The following is a 16,722-nucleotide window of genomic DNA, read 5'->3' on the forward strand; positions in this document are numbered from 1 at the left end:
TTTTCCATTTCTTCCCCATTTCTTCTGGTTGTTCTTTCTGCTCTAGCTCTTCAGTAAGTCTCCTCCGGTACAGATCTCATATGCTAGTTTCATTTAACAGATATACTTTGTGCCGGCCGGAGTGGCTGTGCGGTTCTAGGCGCTACAGTCTGCAGCCGAGCGACCACTACAGTCGCAGGTTCAAATCCTGCCTCAGGCATGGATGTGTGTGCTGTCCTTAGGTTAGTTAGGTTTAATTAGTTCCAAGTTCTACGCGACTAATGACCTCAGAAGTTAAGTTGCATAGTGCTCAGAGCCATTTGAACCAAGATATACTTTGTAGGTATCATTCTTGTCAGTTTTTTGCTCTTTCTTCATTTAGTGTAGATACCTATTTCAGATATAAGCAAGAAATGGTCCAAAACTATGTCATATGCGCTGTGCCTCCTTGTGTATCTTATCTTGCCTTCTAATTTTTCATTAATGATTACATAGTCAATAAGAGAGTTAACTTCCTGAGCTGACCATGTATCTTTATGGCTGCTTTTTTTGTGGAAAAAAGTATTACTTACAAGAAATAAAATCTCTCTGCAATCTTCCACTGTTTAAGATGTTTTCTCCAATGATTCCTAAAATGTTTGGGATAGGTTTATTCCTGACTTTTTCCATTTTAATTGCTTGTCAGTATTATTTGATGTTTATCGTTACACTTGACCAAAACTGATTGCAGTTCATAAACGAAATGTGGAGACTTGTGCTCCCCTCCCCTGCCTTCGTGAGATGCATAAACTGCAATGATAATCACAATTTTTTCACTGATATAATGACATTCTGTAATTCACTTCTCTGATCTGTTATGCATGTAAATGTTAAGCCATTTGCTTGTTCTCTCCAACTTTTCTGTTCCAATTGAGAACACCAAATATTATGATTTGTGTTACCTTCTAGCTGTTTGTGTCTTGGAACCTTGTTTCTCTAAAATTTCTGCCCACTTCTTTTTTTCGTTAATCTTCTGCCATTCCATGCTGCTACCTTAATTGTATTAGCAATCTAGTTATTCTTCACCTCTCAAACTGCTGTGTTGATCATTAGTGTATCCGACCTTGACCACAGCTTTTTGGGTACTAGTAGCAATTGTGAAACTTCATTTGTTCACTTACGAGAGGTGCAGCCTTCCAGATTTTCTTCTGAAGGTTTACTCCCCTAGGGAGGCGGGTTTCCCAACGCCTAAGAGACCCCCCCCCCCCCCCCCCCACCTACTCTTTACTTGTAACTGGAGTTGACTGGAGGAATAACATGAGAAGGACAGGTTTAGTTAAGATAGGAGAAAGGGACCAATAGGCCATTACGTCATGCAATAAAAACAAAATTTTGTATGTGACAAAAAAAACTTTATGGTGGTTACCCACAACTATGTTCTCCAGAACGTGGGGGTGGGGTGGGGGGAGCATGCAAAATGCTACCTAACCCCCCCCCCCCCCCCCTCTTATTTGGGTGCCTAGGGCCAGAATCACATTTGAATGTTCTATTCCAGCAATCCTTCCTGTCCATCTACGCATCAACTAATATTGCCTATGTAGCTACACAGGTAGTTAGTGATGAACTTTAAAATTACTCTCTGTAAGCATTAGCCAAAGTTGTCATAAAATTACAGCCCAGTCCTCAACACTGATCCATAAAGAAGACTGAAATTAATTTTTTATTTCTGCTGGGTACTGTATCTTTTATCATGGAATGTCTCTGAGCGCAATGTGAGTATATTTCACTGTGTCTTCTTTTTAGTAACTAATTCTTCCACAGTTTCTATTATTGATGTCAGTTACATTGTTTGAGCTTCTTACTGTATGTCCAAACTTGCATGATGCATCACAATGCAAAAGAAATAATGGTTATTTATTTATTTATTTATTTATTTATTTATTTATTTATTTATTTAATTGTATGGCTAGGGCCCCCCCCATTGGGCGAAACATTCGCCCGATGCCGGTCTTTCAATTTGACGCCACTTTGGCGACCTGCAGTCGATGAAAATGATAGGATGATGATGAGGACAGCACAACACCCAGTCCCTGGGCAGAGAAAATTCCCCGACCAAGCCGGGAATCGAACCCGAGCCCAGAGGATTGACAATCCGTCACACTGACCATTCAGCTACCAGCGGTGAACAAGAAATATTGGTGTACCACACTGATAGCATTTAAGTAAAAAGTTGTAAGCAATTTGTATACAGAACAGATGAGAACAGGGCGCTAAAGCAATTGGGGGAGAGGAGAGAAGGATAAAAAAGTGGCATAAAAACAGAGTGCCAAAGAAAATATGGAAGGGAAGAATTCCAGGGGTTAATCTGAAGCAGTTGTCCTTCGTTCTGGAAGTTGCCCTTGGTGCTGCAGCCAGGAAGCTGCATGCTCTCTTTGTAATATCTGTCTGAAGTAATGAACACTAACAAACAAACCAAGTTCTAGTGAAATATTAGTAAGAGCCCCTGTAAGCCATGTACTTTAGGCAAGATGAATTTGATATCCAATGCTTTTTGAGTCCCTCAAATGTAAGATGACTGACTGAAAATGAGCAAAAAAAGCTCTCACCTGTTCAAAGAATCTCCGATACCTTAATAACGTAAAAGTCTTTTTATGTGGGAGGGATGGTCATAAGGCAAATGATGAGAACATTGTAAATGGTACATTATAGCAACTAATTTATATACTTACTTCCATATTCTGGAGCAATGAAATGCATATTTCGCATGTTGTCCTGGTACGTCTTTACATGGTGATTAATAGCATCAGGAGCCACTGTGGAGAGATTTAAAACATCTTTATTAGTTCAAGTTTTGGAATATTACCTTGCATGGCTTTGACTTTTCCTGTTGCAAACAATACACACCGCCCGATTTCACACACAAGTACCTCGGTCGGATAACATAAAGCCAATACTATTTTACGTTTCGGAACAACCGCGCTCCCCCCCTACAATTGCAGTAAATCACCACGGCAGTGAACTGCGTACCCACACCGTCCGCGCACGGCCGATGTTCTTGTGTGTGTGTGTTAAAATCGTATCGGCCAGGACTGTTCTAAAGCCATCCAAGGAAATGAATTCTCACGGTGTGAGCTGACACCACGATTGTCGAAAACTAAGGAAGTCTTAATACTAAAGACAGTAAGAAAAAGTTGCTTTTGCTTCACTTTACCTGATCCTATTTTCACGAGGCCATTGTGCTGAATAAATATGGTATCACAGGTGAGATTCCCATGGATGATGGGTGGAGAACAGGAATGCATGTAACTGGAAAGAAAAACATCAGCGTTTACCCCATCAACAAAGATGGATGTATACTGTGGGCAGGGCCCGGCAGGGTCGTGGGCTGCAGCTGCTGTTGACATCTGGGCTCTGCTATGCTGAGAACACTGCATTTTCATGAGGAATGAGAAGACACGTGTGTAAGCCATAGGGAACATGGATGAGCCTCTCCTGACTGACCTCCTGAACAATTTTAAATCCTATTAGTATTATTGGCACACACCTACATAGCTCATTTTTGGTGCTGCTATTTAGTGTTCGAAAATACCGAGTAAATATTAATTTAAATTATAATAGTGCCTGTATTTGCTAAGCATCACACTACTTTTTAAAATCTTTTGCATCATATTTGCTTATAAACAACTTTTAAATCATCACTTGTTCCATATGGTGTGTACACACTTCCCAAACTCATTCTCTCAGTTCGTTTAATAAAGTAAGAAAGACAGTTTCTTTATTTAACCAAAAATGCAGACCTGTCTGCCAAGGTGACATTTTTAGCTACAAACCACGAAAAGCATTTTGAATTCTTTGAGTATCAGGCTAACATGCTTTCCTTGATTTACGCCAATTATCCGTTTACGGGTGCCACCTATAGAGGTCTGCAATATCAAAACAAGTTTCTTCCTAACAAATTTAATAATTCCAATGGGCTGCTGATATTTAAGGAAACTCAACTCACCTCAATGCAGAAAGAATTTGTGTACACCAACGCTTCCAAGCCTGAAGTGGCAACTTCTTAACATTTCTCTTCGTGCGCTTTAGGAACTGCTTCAGTGAACCCGAAGACATGTATTCTGTGATGAAAATTACCTATATGGAAAAAAGGAGGGTATTTCTGAAAAGCACTGAAATTTCTACAGCTACACACACATTCAAAATAACATTATTCAGTTGAAATTGTATAACATTTCTAAATGTAACTCTTTTTGTCAAAGTTGATAAGGGAAGGCAAATGTGAGGCCCACAATTCAAAAAAATTTTGAAGTGAAAGCATTGTGTCAATAGCCCCATTTGTGAAGAGCCTTATCCATCATTATGCTCGACAACCTCGAACATCAGAAACACAGCAGCCTTTGAATAAAACAATGAAGAATATTGTGAGAAAGAGAAAACTAGCAAATTTGTGTGTTAAACTTGGAGCAGCAGTGACACTGATGAGACACTTTACAGCAGGAAGCAGATAAAGATAACTGGTAGAACTTCTGACTGCAACACTAGTTCACTTAAACAAGTAGCAAAGCAATCCTGCTTTGACTATATAAATTAGGTACATAATGAACACTAACCTATGACAATGTGATTCCACTCACCCTCTTGTCAGACATTTATTTTGCATAATTCATCCCTACATTTCAAAAGCACAACAAATCAATCTTTATTATCAGTAGCCAAAAAGGAATGGCAGCAAAGAAATCAACAAAGGAGGGAAAGGTAACAATAAACCGCTAAGAAAAATTTATGAACATAACAGGGCAGGCATGTCAAGTTAACTTATTTGACTAACACATTTATTGTGCATGTAGGATGACTGGTTGAGGTATGGGCATCACAAGAGTACCATTCTTATGTGGGATGAAGTACATGCATGAAAATTAAAAATTAGTTGGCTGTTACTGTTTATCTGCTTATACTCTGATATTTTAATTCAGGTGCATCACAAATGATGAATCTGAAAAGCACGAGTTGGTCCTGTTTCATCATCATATCCTCTGAAGTCTCAGTACAAAGGACAAGAGAACATGAGGTGGGAATCTCGTAGACTTTCATTTTCTGAAACACTAAAGTTTGGCAGACAGTAAAAAATAGTTTATTCAGAATGGCCATGGTAGTGTTGAATTGCAATAAGTGCTGCTTAGTGGGCTAACTGTATAAAAAACAGTGGAATGAAACTCAGCAAAATCTAGCATGAAATGTTGTAATCATATTTATACTCTCCACTCCAGGTACAACTTCTCGTGTTGCGACACAGCAGTTCACTTACCTGGTACATGGAAGTTAGTACATCTGTCATTCCTAAAATTTTCTGAACAACTGAATGTAGTATTAGTTCATTAAAAGAATGTGCCAAATTAATACAAATAAAACAAATAATAATTTATGTTTCACTATATCACAAAAAGGTAAAACTTCACAATGAAACTAGTACTGTAACATAGTTGTAGAAAAAGAAAAGTCTGCTCTAAAAATGTACAATGTAATGGTTCCACGTCTGTATTTAGCATTTCAAATCTGTCTCACCCGTGGCTTGTCGTTGTGTGTGTCGGTCCAGTACCGATGGAATTTTACAATGTTGGGATGCTCTAGCTGAGTCAGATTCTCAAAAACCTGCTGAAACTTGTCCTCTGTGGCTTTGAAGTTTTTCCGCTCAGAGAACTGCACTTCATTCCACACGACCTCCACTCCCTCCTCTGTGTCCATCGCCAAATAAGCACAGTCGATGCCCGGAACATCACGCTGGTCCACCTGCACAGAAAGAGTTATCATCAAAAAACTGCAGAAACCTGCTGGATAAATCACTGTATTTACTTTATTCAATTTATGATCAGCAAATCTGCTGCAGCCTGTAAGTAAAAGGGTTTAAAATTTTTTTAACATAATAATTTTTGAAACAACTATGCACTCCATGCTTGCTGCACAATGTGTAATCTATACTCTGCAAACCACGTTACAGTATTACAGTAGCTATTTCAAGTACCACCACATTTTCTTCCCTTTTTCTCTTGTGCCACAATGCTCATATTCTGACTTCCATCTATTGAACCTATCGGTTAAATGCACTGACTGATAAGTAAAACTCAAGACACCTTTGGATAATATTTTAGTACAGAATCTTCACAGTGTTGAGTTACATTTCCTTTCAGTTTTTTTCTATTAATCTCATTGTGGCATTTAATTTTCCTTTTACTATCTTTAGTGGTCGTTTCACTTTACTTTTTATACAGATTGAACATTAATAACCGACAATCTGCAGGGATGAATTACTGAATGGAAACGGAGGGAAGGAGGTCATATGAATGGGTGTCCGAAATGTGTTGTCGCCATGGTAGATGGCACTGATTAACGACAGTTCCTCCGCCTGCGTTCCTTAAATTCCTTGTAAGTTGCACATTGTGTAAGTGACACAATGTTTTTGGAGCTTGTACTAGGATTCGTCTCAATAGAACCTCGTCCTCCAAATCTGACATACGCTCAGTCCACTGCCTCCCTGCATGTACGTCTCTCAGATAGGACCCATGATCATAACATCCAAAAAGGGCTTGATACGTTATACGATATGACTGGTGTCTTTGAAGGTACTTGGTTTGGTGTAACCATGCTGCCTCTCGACTGTTTCCATCTGCTTTGTCGTACATAAACACGCAGTATTAGGCGGGCACTGGAGTTTCATCACTGTGCTGTATTAACACTGTATCCGATCGTCTTGCTACAACTGATTGAAGAGCTTCATCTGCAGAGTTAATGCTGACAATTGCCATATCCAGTGTCCAACTGTCTGCTGATAGCTAGACTGGTGGTACGAATCCCATTGCCTTAAATAAGTTTGTATTATGTCCCAAAAACAGCTTTCCGTACAGCCACTTCCCGATTCTGCTTCTGGTTGGTCATGATTGTTAACACATCAATACCTATTCTAGAAAATCGGGTTTGGCTGCCAGCTTTCAGCTCCCACAATCTCTTTCACTTCATACCAGTGCACCTTGCATTGTCTGGTTGCTACTAGCTTTCAAAGTGCTCATTAATGTGGTAAAGTGACTATGTGGTGGAAGTAAAGGTAACAGAATTGGCTCTGACCAGGAATCTATTTACTTCTTTTAACTAAAACAATGCAGAAAGGTGTACATACACCGATGTATTTGCTGGCTCACCAAAATCTGCTTGGCAACAACCATGTATCCTAAGTAGGTGGTTAATTTCTACACAGCTAGAGCCTCTTTGTGTGCTAGCGGCAAAGGTTCTAGCACACTGTCGATGGCTAATAATCAAACATTCGCTAATTATGTGCACAGGAACATGAATGTATCTTTACCATTCAGGAATATTTGCAACCACTCCACGTTCACAAAATGTTTGAATACAATCATCTTCCATAAGCAATCACTTCACATTTTTCCACAAATTGCATGACGCAGGTGGATATGAAACAACAGTTTTTCACAGATTAATTGGAGTGAATAAAGATGTTTAAAACTATGATATTAAACGATCTCCTCATCCTCAATAGTTAATTCGTGTCCACAATAATATTTTTATTCAAAAAGTAGAAAATTACAAGCATCACTTCAATGGGTTAACAAAATCTGAAGAGCTGTTTTACAGGCACCCTTCGTGAAGAGCTGACGCTCGAAAAACCTGAATTTGATTAGGAAAGCAAAATATATACAGACCCAACGTGTAACATGGCAGCGAAAATCCGTTCCCGAAATTCGATTTTCATTTTCTGCAAGTTGGGTCGTGTGTATAGGCTCATGGCGATTGTCACGAAACCTCAAACGTTTCGGACTGCACTTGACATGTTATTAACGCCGTCACTGGCTCGCCAGGAGGTAAAATGTGTTTTCGGTTATCCTATCTCAGCACGTACTATGACCACGTAAATTTGGTACACTACAGTGGTGACCGCAGCGTGTGAGCAACATAGATGACTGGCCAGCAAGGGATATCTGTTTTTTGTAATATTTTGTATTTCTGATACGTGAAGTTCAGAATTCAAAAATCAATCTTCCAAGGCACTTGACATGCAACGCTGAAAAAGTTTCGAGAAAATCGGCTTTTAAGTTTTCTGAATTTTTTAAGTAAAGTAGGAGAGAGTATTTGCGAGAGACGACGTGACTGGTATAATGCTGATCTCCCACTTTGGAGTCCTCGGTTCGATTCACGACCGTTGCAAATGTTGAAACAACTGTGCATGTTCGACGAGTATTTCCGTGAAGCGTAAAATACACAGACCAGTGGTGATGTATGGTACGGAGACCTGGACTATGGCACAAAACGATGAGGTGGTGTTGCTGAGATGGGAAAGGAAGATACTTACAAAAATCTACGGGCCAGTAACTGATTGGGGTTTTTGGAGAATCACAAATAAGGAGATCAGAGAGTTGTACAACAAACCAGATATTGTGACTGAAATAAAGAGTAATAAACTACGTTAGTTGGGACATGTAAAAAGAATGGTGGAAAACAGCACAGTCAAGGTGGTTTTCAAGGGAAAACCCGGCGGACGTCGTATAAGGAGCAGACTAAGGACAGATGGCTAGACAACGTGGAAGAGGACTTGAGAAGGAAGGGAGTTGGAAGATGGAGACCAAGGCCCTACGAGGGCTGTAGCGCCAAGGAGTAGGAGTAGGAGTAGTAGTTGGTTGGTTGGTTTTGGGGAAGGAGACCAGACAGCGTGGTCATCGGTCTCATCGGATTAGGGAAGGATGGAGAAGGAAGTCGGCCGTGCCCTTTCAGAGGAACCATCCCGGCATTTGCCTGGAGTGATTTAGGGAAATCACGGAAAACCTAAATCAGGATGGCCGGACGCGGGATTGAACCGTCGTCCTCCCGAATGCGAGTCCAGCGTCTAACCACTGCGCCACCTCGCTCGGTAGGAGTAGTAGTAGTAGTAGTAGTAGTAAAATACATAAATATGAAAAAAAAAGTCAGTAGGGATCGAGACAGGTTAATCGCTGGTTCGAGTATCCTTTCGGTTATTACATTTTCTTTTTCTCCGCTCACTATGAATACCTACGTCACTTATAAAATTCATCAAATATATGCTAATTACCTCATTTCTAGATACATGCCGCACACAAAATTAACTTCCATTGCAAATATTATGCCTTTTTTATAAACAATTATTAATAGATTGTTTAAACCAAGGAACTACAAATTAATTTTTTCATGCTTATGTATTTTACGGTTCTTAGACATCAAAGCTCTGAATCTACCTCATGTCACCCATGTAGTAGGCAATGATTTTACCACCGAAGCACGCGACCCATCAGAATAACAACTTGCTGCAGGGTATTAGAAACGTCAGAGAAACTTAGAAGTCCATCTCCTTGAGAATTTTTGAGTGTTGTATCGATTTCCTTATTTGATTTCTGAACTTCATGTGCCACATCCTTTAAAAAAAATACCGCCTTGCCTCGTAAGCGTGACTGTGCGTAGTGGACACAACCATGCCCCATCTCCGTTTGTAGGTATTGGAAGCAATTAAGGATATTCAAATCATATGTTGGATCGGAACAGAACTGAAGGTGTGAGGACGGGTCGGGTCGTGAGTCGTCTCTGGTTAGCTCAGTCTGCGAAAGCTGTGCACGTCGAAGGCGACGTTCCGGGGTCGAGTCCGTCCTGGGTCGCCAGAGTTTAGAGTCAGTGCAGACTCCGTTGCAGAGAAGAAGATTCACTCTGGAAACATGAGATTTTCAGAGCACTAGGTCCCTTCTTCAGGGAACTACACACGACGTCTTTAAAAATAATTATGGGTATTACTTCGTTTCCCTGACCTATTCGTTAGCCAATCTAACTTGTCTGGAGAATGGCTGGCCGGGAACTCGTCCATCGTCTCCAGAAACCAGTTATTTTATCTGTATATTCGCAGGAAGGGTGCATGGAGGGAGATCCTGAGAAACGTACAGGATTTGATGCCATGAGACTTAAGAGGCCCTGGTGGTAGCAAGGAGGCTTCCATACTACCACGGTCCCGTCACATTAATGTGACCACCGCCTTTGTTAGAATCTACGTGCAATAGCCACACTCAAGTAACAGATGGCAGCAACTAGCAGTGGAGTGTATAATAAGCGTAGCCGGCCGAAGTGGCCGTGCGGTTAAAGGCGCTGCAGTCTGGAACCGCAAGACCGCTACGGTCGCAGGTTCGAATCCTGCCTCGGGCATGGATGTTTGTGATGTCCTTAGGTTAGTTAGGTTTAACTAGTTCTAAGTTCTAGGGGACTAACGACCTCAGCAGTTGAGTCCCATAGTGCTCAGAGCCATTTGAACCATTTTTTATAATAAGCGTATCGGAGGACACGGGAAACGATGCAGTCGTCCTCGTACTGCGGAGACGTAGCGATTTCTCTGACGTCCAAAAGGGCATGAACATTGACTTTCGGGCCAACGATGGACGCTTTTCCGCAACGGCTACATTTGTACACTGCTCGTGTCCCGCCGTGGTTGAAGTTAACCGTGCATGTCTAAAAATGGCGCTATCCAGAACCGGCGCCGAGGCAACTGTGGTGAACCACGCAAATAATGTGAACGACGGGCTGCGGAGCTGTGTACAGGCGAATAGATGTGCAACAGTTCAGCAACTGAACCTAGGGGCTACTAACATTGTCCGTTCAACGAACGTTGCTGCGTATGGGCCTCCGCAGCACGTTCATGAACCCATGCTGACTGCTGTTGATCGGAGACGAAGGCTGGAATTTCCACGCCAATAGCATAATTAAACGTCCACTGAGAGAGGGAATATGGCATTTTCAGATAAATCACGTTTCATGCTCCATCAGAATAAAAACTGACAACCTGCAACAATGCAGCGTGCCACAATATTTCCCTGGCCACCGAACTCCCAGGGTCCAAGCCGAATACAGGTTCTGTGGGACCACCTCAACCGGGCTGTTCGCGTCACTGATCTTCAACCGAGAAACCTAGCGCACCTGGGCTACGGCACTGAACTCGGCGTGGCTACACATCCCTGTCGGTGCCTTCTAGAACCTCACCGACTCTTCCTGCACGTCTTGCTGTGGTCCGCACTTCAAAAAGAATGTTATTCAGGCTGTTGACAGGTGGTCACAATATGGCTGGACAGAGTATACTGAACGACAGGTCAGATATATGTAAGATTTGTACACACTTAATCATTCATCAAATACTACATTTGTTGTATAGAGTTAATGCGACTCACATGGATTCTTCTTGGTGTTGCAATTTCAACACACGAGGCCTAAAATCAGTAGGAATGCTTCTTTCCCATGACGTTTAGTTCCCTGGCCATTTACTGGGCGTGAAAATGCGGTACAAATTTGACAGGCGACCAGGCGTGATTCGCGTTGATAAAGTTGGAGAGTGGAACGGATCCGCGGCAGGCGGATTCCATAAAGGTGTTACATTATGCATCCGCGCAACCGTGTGTGGTGGCGCCGCCGCCGGCCACGCCCACTGATCCCTCCACAGCACCATGCCGTGGCGTGGCGACGCGGTATTTTTACACGTTGCGCGTCAATGAACCAACATCGCGGCCGCGGAGTCAGATATGCGGGACCGCCTGGAAATAGCGCAATGACGGCCGGGGCAGACCGGTCGCACGGTTCCAGACTGAAGCGCCGAGAACCGCTCGGCCACTCCGGCCGACATCTGAACGTAGAATATTATCAAACGTCAACATTTTACCTCACACGTTCAGTATGTATTGACAATACTGAGAATATTCTGAGGTCCATCAATACTGTTCGTAAAATATTTCTAGTATTGACAGTATGTTAATTCGCGCCTTCAGACGGTCAATATATTGGACAGGTTGACAATATTGCTGTGTGATGGCCCCTGAACAGCACGACATCGCCTGCTCCGCCTCTCCTCGGCTCGTGACCAATTCGGTTAGACCCTAGAGGACAAGGAAAATCGTGACCAGTCCCGATTTCTGTTGGTAAGAGCTGATGGTAGGGTTCGAGTGTGGCGCTGACTCAAGTTCTCAACAAGGTCCTGTGCAAGCTGGTGGTGGCTGTATAACAGTGTGGGTTGTGTTTACATGGAATGGACTACGTCCACTGGTCCACGGCTACTGTGAGACCATTTGCAGCCATTCCCAAACAACGATTCAACGATTGAATTTTTATGGACGACAATGCGCAATGTCAATGGGCCACAACTTTTCGCGATTGGTTTGAAGAACACTCTGGACAATTCGAGTGAATGGTTTGGCTACCCGGATGAATCCCATCGAACATTTATAGGACATACTCGACAGGCCAGTTCGCACACAAAATCCTGCACCAGTAACACTTTCGTAACTACGGACGGCTGTCGAGACACCATTACTCTATACTTCTGCAGGGGACTTCTAACGACTTGAGTGCATGCCCCGTCCTGTAGCTCCACTACGTCGTGGAAATAAGGTCCGACACGATATTAGGAGGTATTCCATGACTGTCATCTCAATGCAGAGATAGCACGAGGCATGGGGGTAGAGGCCCCAATATTTTACTACAACAAGTTGGTTCCAGAGAATGTGCGTTGTAGTGGTGTGCACAGATGAAGGAGATTTTAAAGGATGGATTAGCGTCGAGAGCTGCATCAGACCAGGTCATTGGACTTAACAAAAAATTTAATTATCTAATTTTAAAATTTATTGCCTTCTTGCACGTGAATTCCAAGTGCCTTCGACTTTTTTTATCAACTCTTTTAAAATAATACAGACGACCCGACCGCATAGTCGAGCGCGTTAATGCGCCGCTTCCAGAATTCGGGGAGGCGATCCTAACCCGAATAGAATCCGCTTCTCGGGTTAACGCCGATAGTTAGCGAGTTAGATATCCTGAATATGGTTTTTAAGCGGTTTCCACACATCCAACTATGTAAATGGCGGGCTGGTACCCACGTCCTGCCTCAGACACACGCTACGCAAACATTTAGAAAACGTTATCATACTTGAACACGAGATTTACTACAGACTGAGACAGATGGGGTATAGCAGCGGGGTGAGTGGTGGTGTGATGAAGGGAAACTGGCCACCAACTGTCACTAATGTTGCCAACATTCAAGGTGATACAGACACGACAAATACCGATGTTTTAGCCTGCATGAATATGGTTTCGAGTCACGGTCGAAAACATGAAAATTTGTTGTCCATCCGCTATGAAGTTCTATTTGTTACTAAAACGCATACAAAATTTACTTCTTGTAGTAGGAGAGTTTGTAGTGTGCAGTCCTAAAGCATCGACTGCACACCGACCAGCACAGCGCCGAAAATGGCATCAACAAGGCGCTGACCCGAGCGCCAATGGAAAGCGCCACACCTCCAGGAAGACATGGGTTCAGCGCACCCCGTCAACGCTGACTTAAGCAGCCGCCCATCGCTGGACGGCACGAGTTCGATCGCAGCCTTCGAGAGCAAGAGTACTTCGTAACAGTAAGATGATACTTAGCCTGCGGTCTGCGAGTAGTAATAAAAAGTAAAGTATTTGTATGCAAGAGGCACAGGAAGCCACTTCATAATGAGAAGTTATGTTTCTTTCCTTTCTTAGAAATAAAGTGTTCTATTAATTTGAAAGTGTAATGTACAGATTGTTTTGGTTTCCTGCCACTGGCCATAGCGACTTTTTTCCCTTGTTTGTTTCTTCGCTGGCTCCCACAGTAGCGGACAACATGTAGAGTTGAAATTGGAGGCAAATGCACTTATCAGTTTGTCGCTAGATCATTGAAGTCCTGCAAAAGTCATTAAAATTTTAATAGAAAACGTAAATAATTATTATTATTTGGTGTATTACAGCAGTATGATTTTCAAAGAATACGAGTGTCAATTTATGACTCATGTTTCCAATGCTTATGTTTTACCATGAACTATTAACAAGTCTGCATTTTGAAACAACTTCAAACAGCTACTCAGAATCTAAGATGCGTACTGTAGTTCGTTTCGTGCTGCCCTTCTGTACGTCATTTTACGTGTACAACTATTTCTGTACAGATGATACTTGCTGGAATCTCCGCTGACGCAGAGGTATGCTACCCACCTCAAATTACCCCTTAGTAACACGATATCCCAGCCATCATACTATGCGGGGGCGACAACGTTCAACTTTTGGACATATATATATATATTACTCGGTATCCTGTCAGCAGCGCAAATGCCAATGCTCTGGTATTGTTATCAAAGCGTAAATTTTTAACAGACACCAAGACGATTTTTTGGTACCATCTTGATACGCTCTTTGGAAACATTCACAGCGAACGCGTTCACTTCAGAGTTTTCCTAGGTCGATTCGGCGGAAAGGCTGTACAAATGACAGTCAAGCAGGTTTCTACTGAGTTAAATGTGCACATCTGCTCGCGTGATGTTCCAGATGTGCCCCGCGCTTACAATAGCGAACAAGCATTGCCCTCGTCGATAATGGGTTTACATCGAACCCACCACGTCCCTTACACCGGGTTGCTTCGATGCCCAAACCACCGGTTTCATAGCGCCCCACAGCTCGCTCGCTAATTTCTGAAAGTTTTAGTCCTATTCGGTGGCGGACATTAATCGACACGGGCTGAATATATTTCGATGATTATTCATGGAATTGTTGAAGAGCGTGGAGGATGGTGCGAGTGGAATACTTTCACTATCGGTTATTGACAGTGATCCTGCTTCTTAATGGTATGACAGAATTTTCTTAACATCGTAACGCGAAGTAACGGCTATATTTTATGACGTTTGTCCTGTGAGATAAAGATATACCTGGGTATCAAAAGTAACATTTCAGTTTCAAAATTTAACATTTTCCAGTTGCAGGGCAGAATGGTTCTGAAGAAAGACATTTGTAATTTCACGATACTGAGTCATTTGAATGCTACAGTAATTATGTCTTCCCGTTATTGTCACCTGCTATTCCAGCAACACCATGGCTTCGTCTATGTGACCATTGTACAGAAATAGCTCACAAGCAAATGCTCCTGTTCCACGCCCAAAAACTAACCGTTCACTGAAGCTGTGGTAAGTTTTATTCTCCACTTCAGTTTACAGCTAAAACAGAACGTGACACCTGTACAATGATGTACGTTCACTTAAAGTACGCTATCGGAAACGTGGACGTTCTTGATAGGAATCGCAATAACACGCTATTTACAATCTCTTCTTCTAACCATTACTTTGGAACTTCACTGAATACGGCACAATTAAAAAGAATTTTATGTTGTTCGGCGCGGCAATAAGTTTGAACAAAACCACGTTCCCCCCTCACGAAGACATCGAGCAGTAGAAACGGTTAAGCAACTCACGCTTAACAGGCGTCTGGAACTTCCTCGATGTGAGGAAGCGTTACGCAACACATTTTCCGCTGCCGAAAAACGGCGTCTCTCGAAGCCGGCAGCGTGGTGCCAGAGGCATAGTCATAGCCTCGTCCAGGCTTGTTTTATGGGTACGCCAAGACATCTCTATCCTTCATCGAAGAAATAATTATAATGTTTATGCAGAAGTCGACCCAAATATTGGTCGTCTGAAAATACTTTAACGCTTTCAATTATGTTATTGAAAGATAAACACACACACACACACACACACACACACACACACACACACAAAAAAAAAATTCTAATTTGATACTTCGGCTTAAGATTCCTTTATTTACGGTATCACCGACCTAAGCAGCATTTATGAAATATCTTAATATTACTATAAATACACTACAATCTGATACAAAATAGGCGTACTGCCTGACTATAATACAGTTACCAACTTGCAAACCCCAGTCTTGCATCGTGGTTTTCGGCCTCAGGGTCTCTCAAATTGGAGGGGTCATCGGAAGAAAGTTCTAAGCCTCAATTCAACAACGATTAGTCTGATTACATTTTCTGTTGTGTTGTCGAATGCACCACATGCTGGTAGCCACTATTTTCATAGTTATAAGAAGTGTCTACTGTATGAGTTTTGTCTTATCGTATTTATGTTCTCGTCTTTGAGTTTAACCAACATATAACATGTGATAATTAAATCTGATGCGCTTTTGGGTTCACACTTTTCTCCATGGACACCACCAATTCCATCATAACATGGACTTCTTAGCAAGTCATTAACGATTTGAATACTTTACATACCAACTCACCGAACTACAAATGTTGCACTATACGGTGAAGTCATATCGGGCTATACGCGCTTTGAATACTGTATCGTCGTCGTCATCATATCATCATCTGCTCTCCTCAGAATCACAATTAGAAAAAAAAAAAAAAAAAAAAAAAATGGTTCAAATGGCTCTGAGCACTATGGGACTTAACTTCTGAGGTCATCAGTCCCCTAGAACTTAGAACTATTTAAACCTAACTAACCTAAGGACATCACACACATCCATGCCCGAGGCAGGATTCGAACCTGCAGTCACGCGGTTCCGGACTACAGCATGGCCACCGCAGCCGGCTCACAATTAGAGCTACCGATGCTAGTAGCCTTTGGTGGAAGATAGGGGGAAAAAAATGACGTGATTCAAACGCAGCAGTGGCAGACTTCTTAATTGTCACCTTGGCTGGATGCGCTAAGTATCTACATCCACTTTTCTTTTAGCGCACGCGGGTCTTCAGAATTGCGCAGACTATCCTAACTCCTTTCCCTCACGCTGTCACTACATGTAGTACGGACCGAATCAAGTCTACAGGGTGCGTCTCTTAAGACTTAACACTCCTGTTATACCCTGAACGGTTCCACACATCGTAAAGAGGTTTTCTGCAATTGTTAGGATGCTGAAGGGCATGTAATATCTTTT

General features: G+C 42.2%; 1 protein-coding gene across 2 annotated transcripts in view; it reads right to left on the reverse strand.

Annotated features, from left to right (window-relative positions):
• The window catches only part of LOC124594509 (nuclear receptor-binding protein homolog), a 423,006-nt gene that overhangs the window by 64,950 nt on the left and 341,334 nt on the right, over positions 1 to 16,722 (reverse strand). For both annotated transcript variants that reach the window (XM_047132885.1, XM_047132893.1), the window contains 4 exons: positions 5,521 to 5,745; positions 3,962 to 4,092; positions 3,170 to 3,264; positions 2,688 to 2,771 (listed from right to left, as the gene is read on the reverse strand). In XM_047132885.1, coding sequence (XP_046988841.1) covers positions 2,688 to 2,771; positions 3,170 to 3,264; positions 3,962 to 4,092; positions 5,521 to 5,745 — 535 coding nt within the window. The remainder of the gene's footprint in view (positions 1 to 2,687; positions 2,772 to 3,169; positions 3,265 to 3,961; positions 4,093 to 5,520; positions 5,746 to 16,722) is intronic.

The sequence above is a fragment of the Schistocerca americana genome, chromosome 1 (assembly GCF_021461395.2).
Source record: "Schistocerca americana isolate TAMUIC-IGC-003095 chromosome 1, iqSchAmer2.1, whole genome shotgun sequence".
NCBI classification, from domain to species: domain Eukaryota; kingdom Metazoa; phylum Arthropoda; class Insecta; order Orthoptera; family Acrididae; genus Schistocerca; species Schistocerca americana.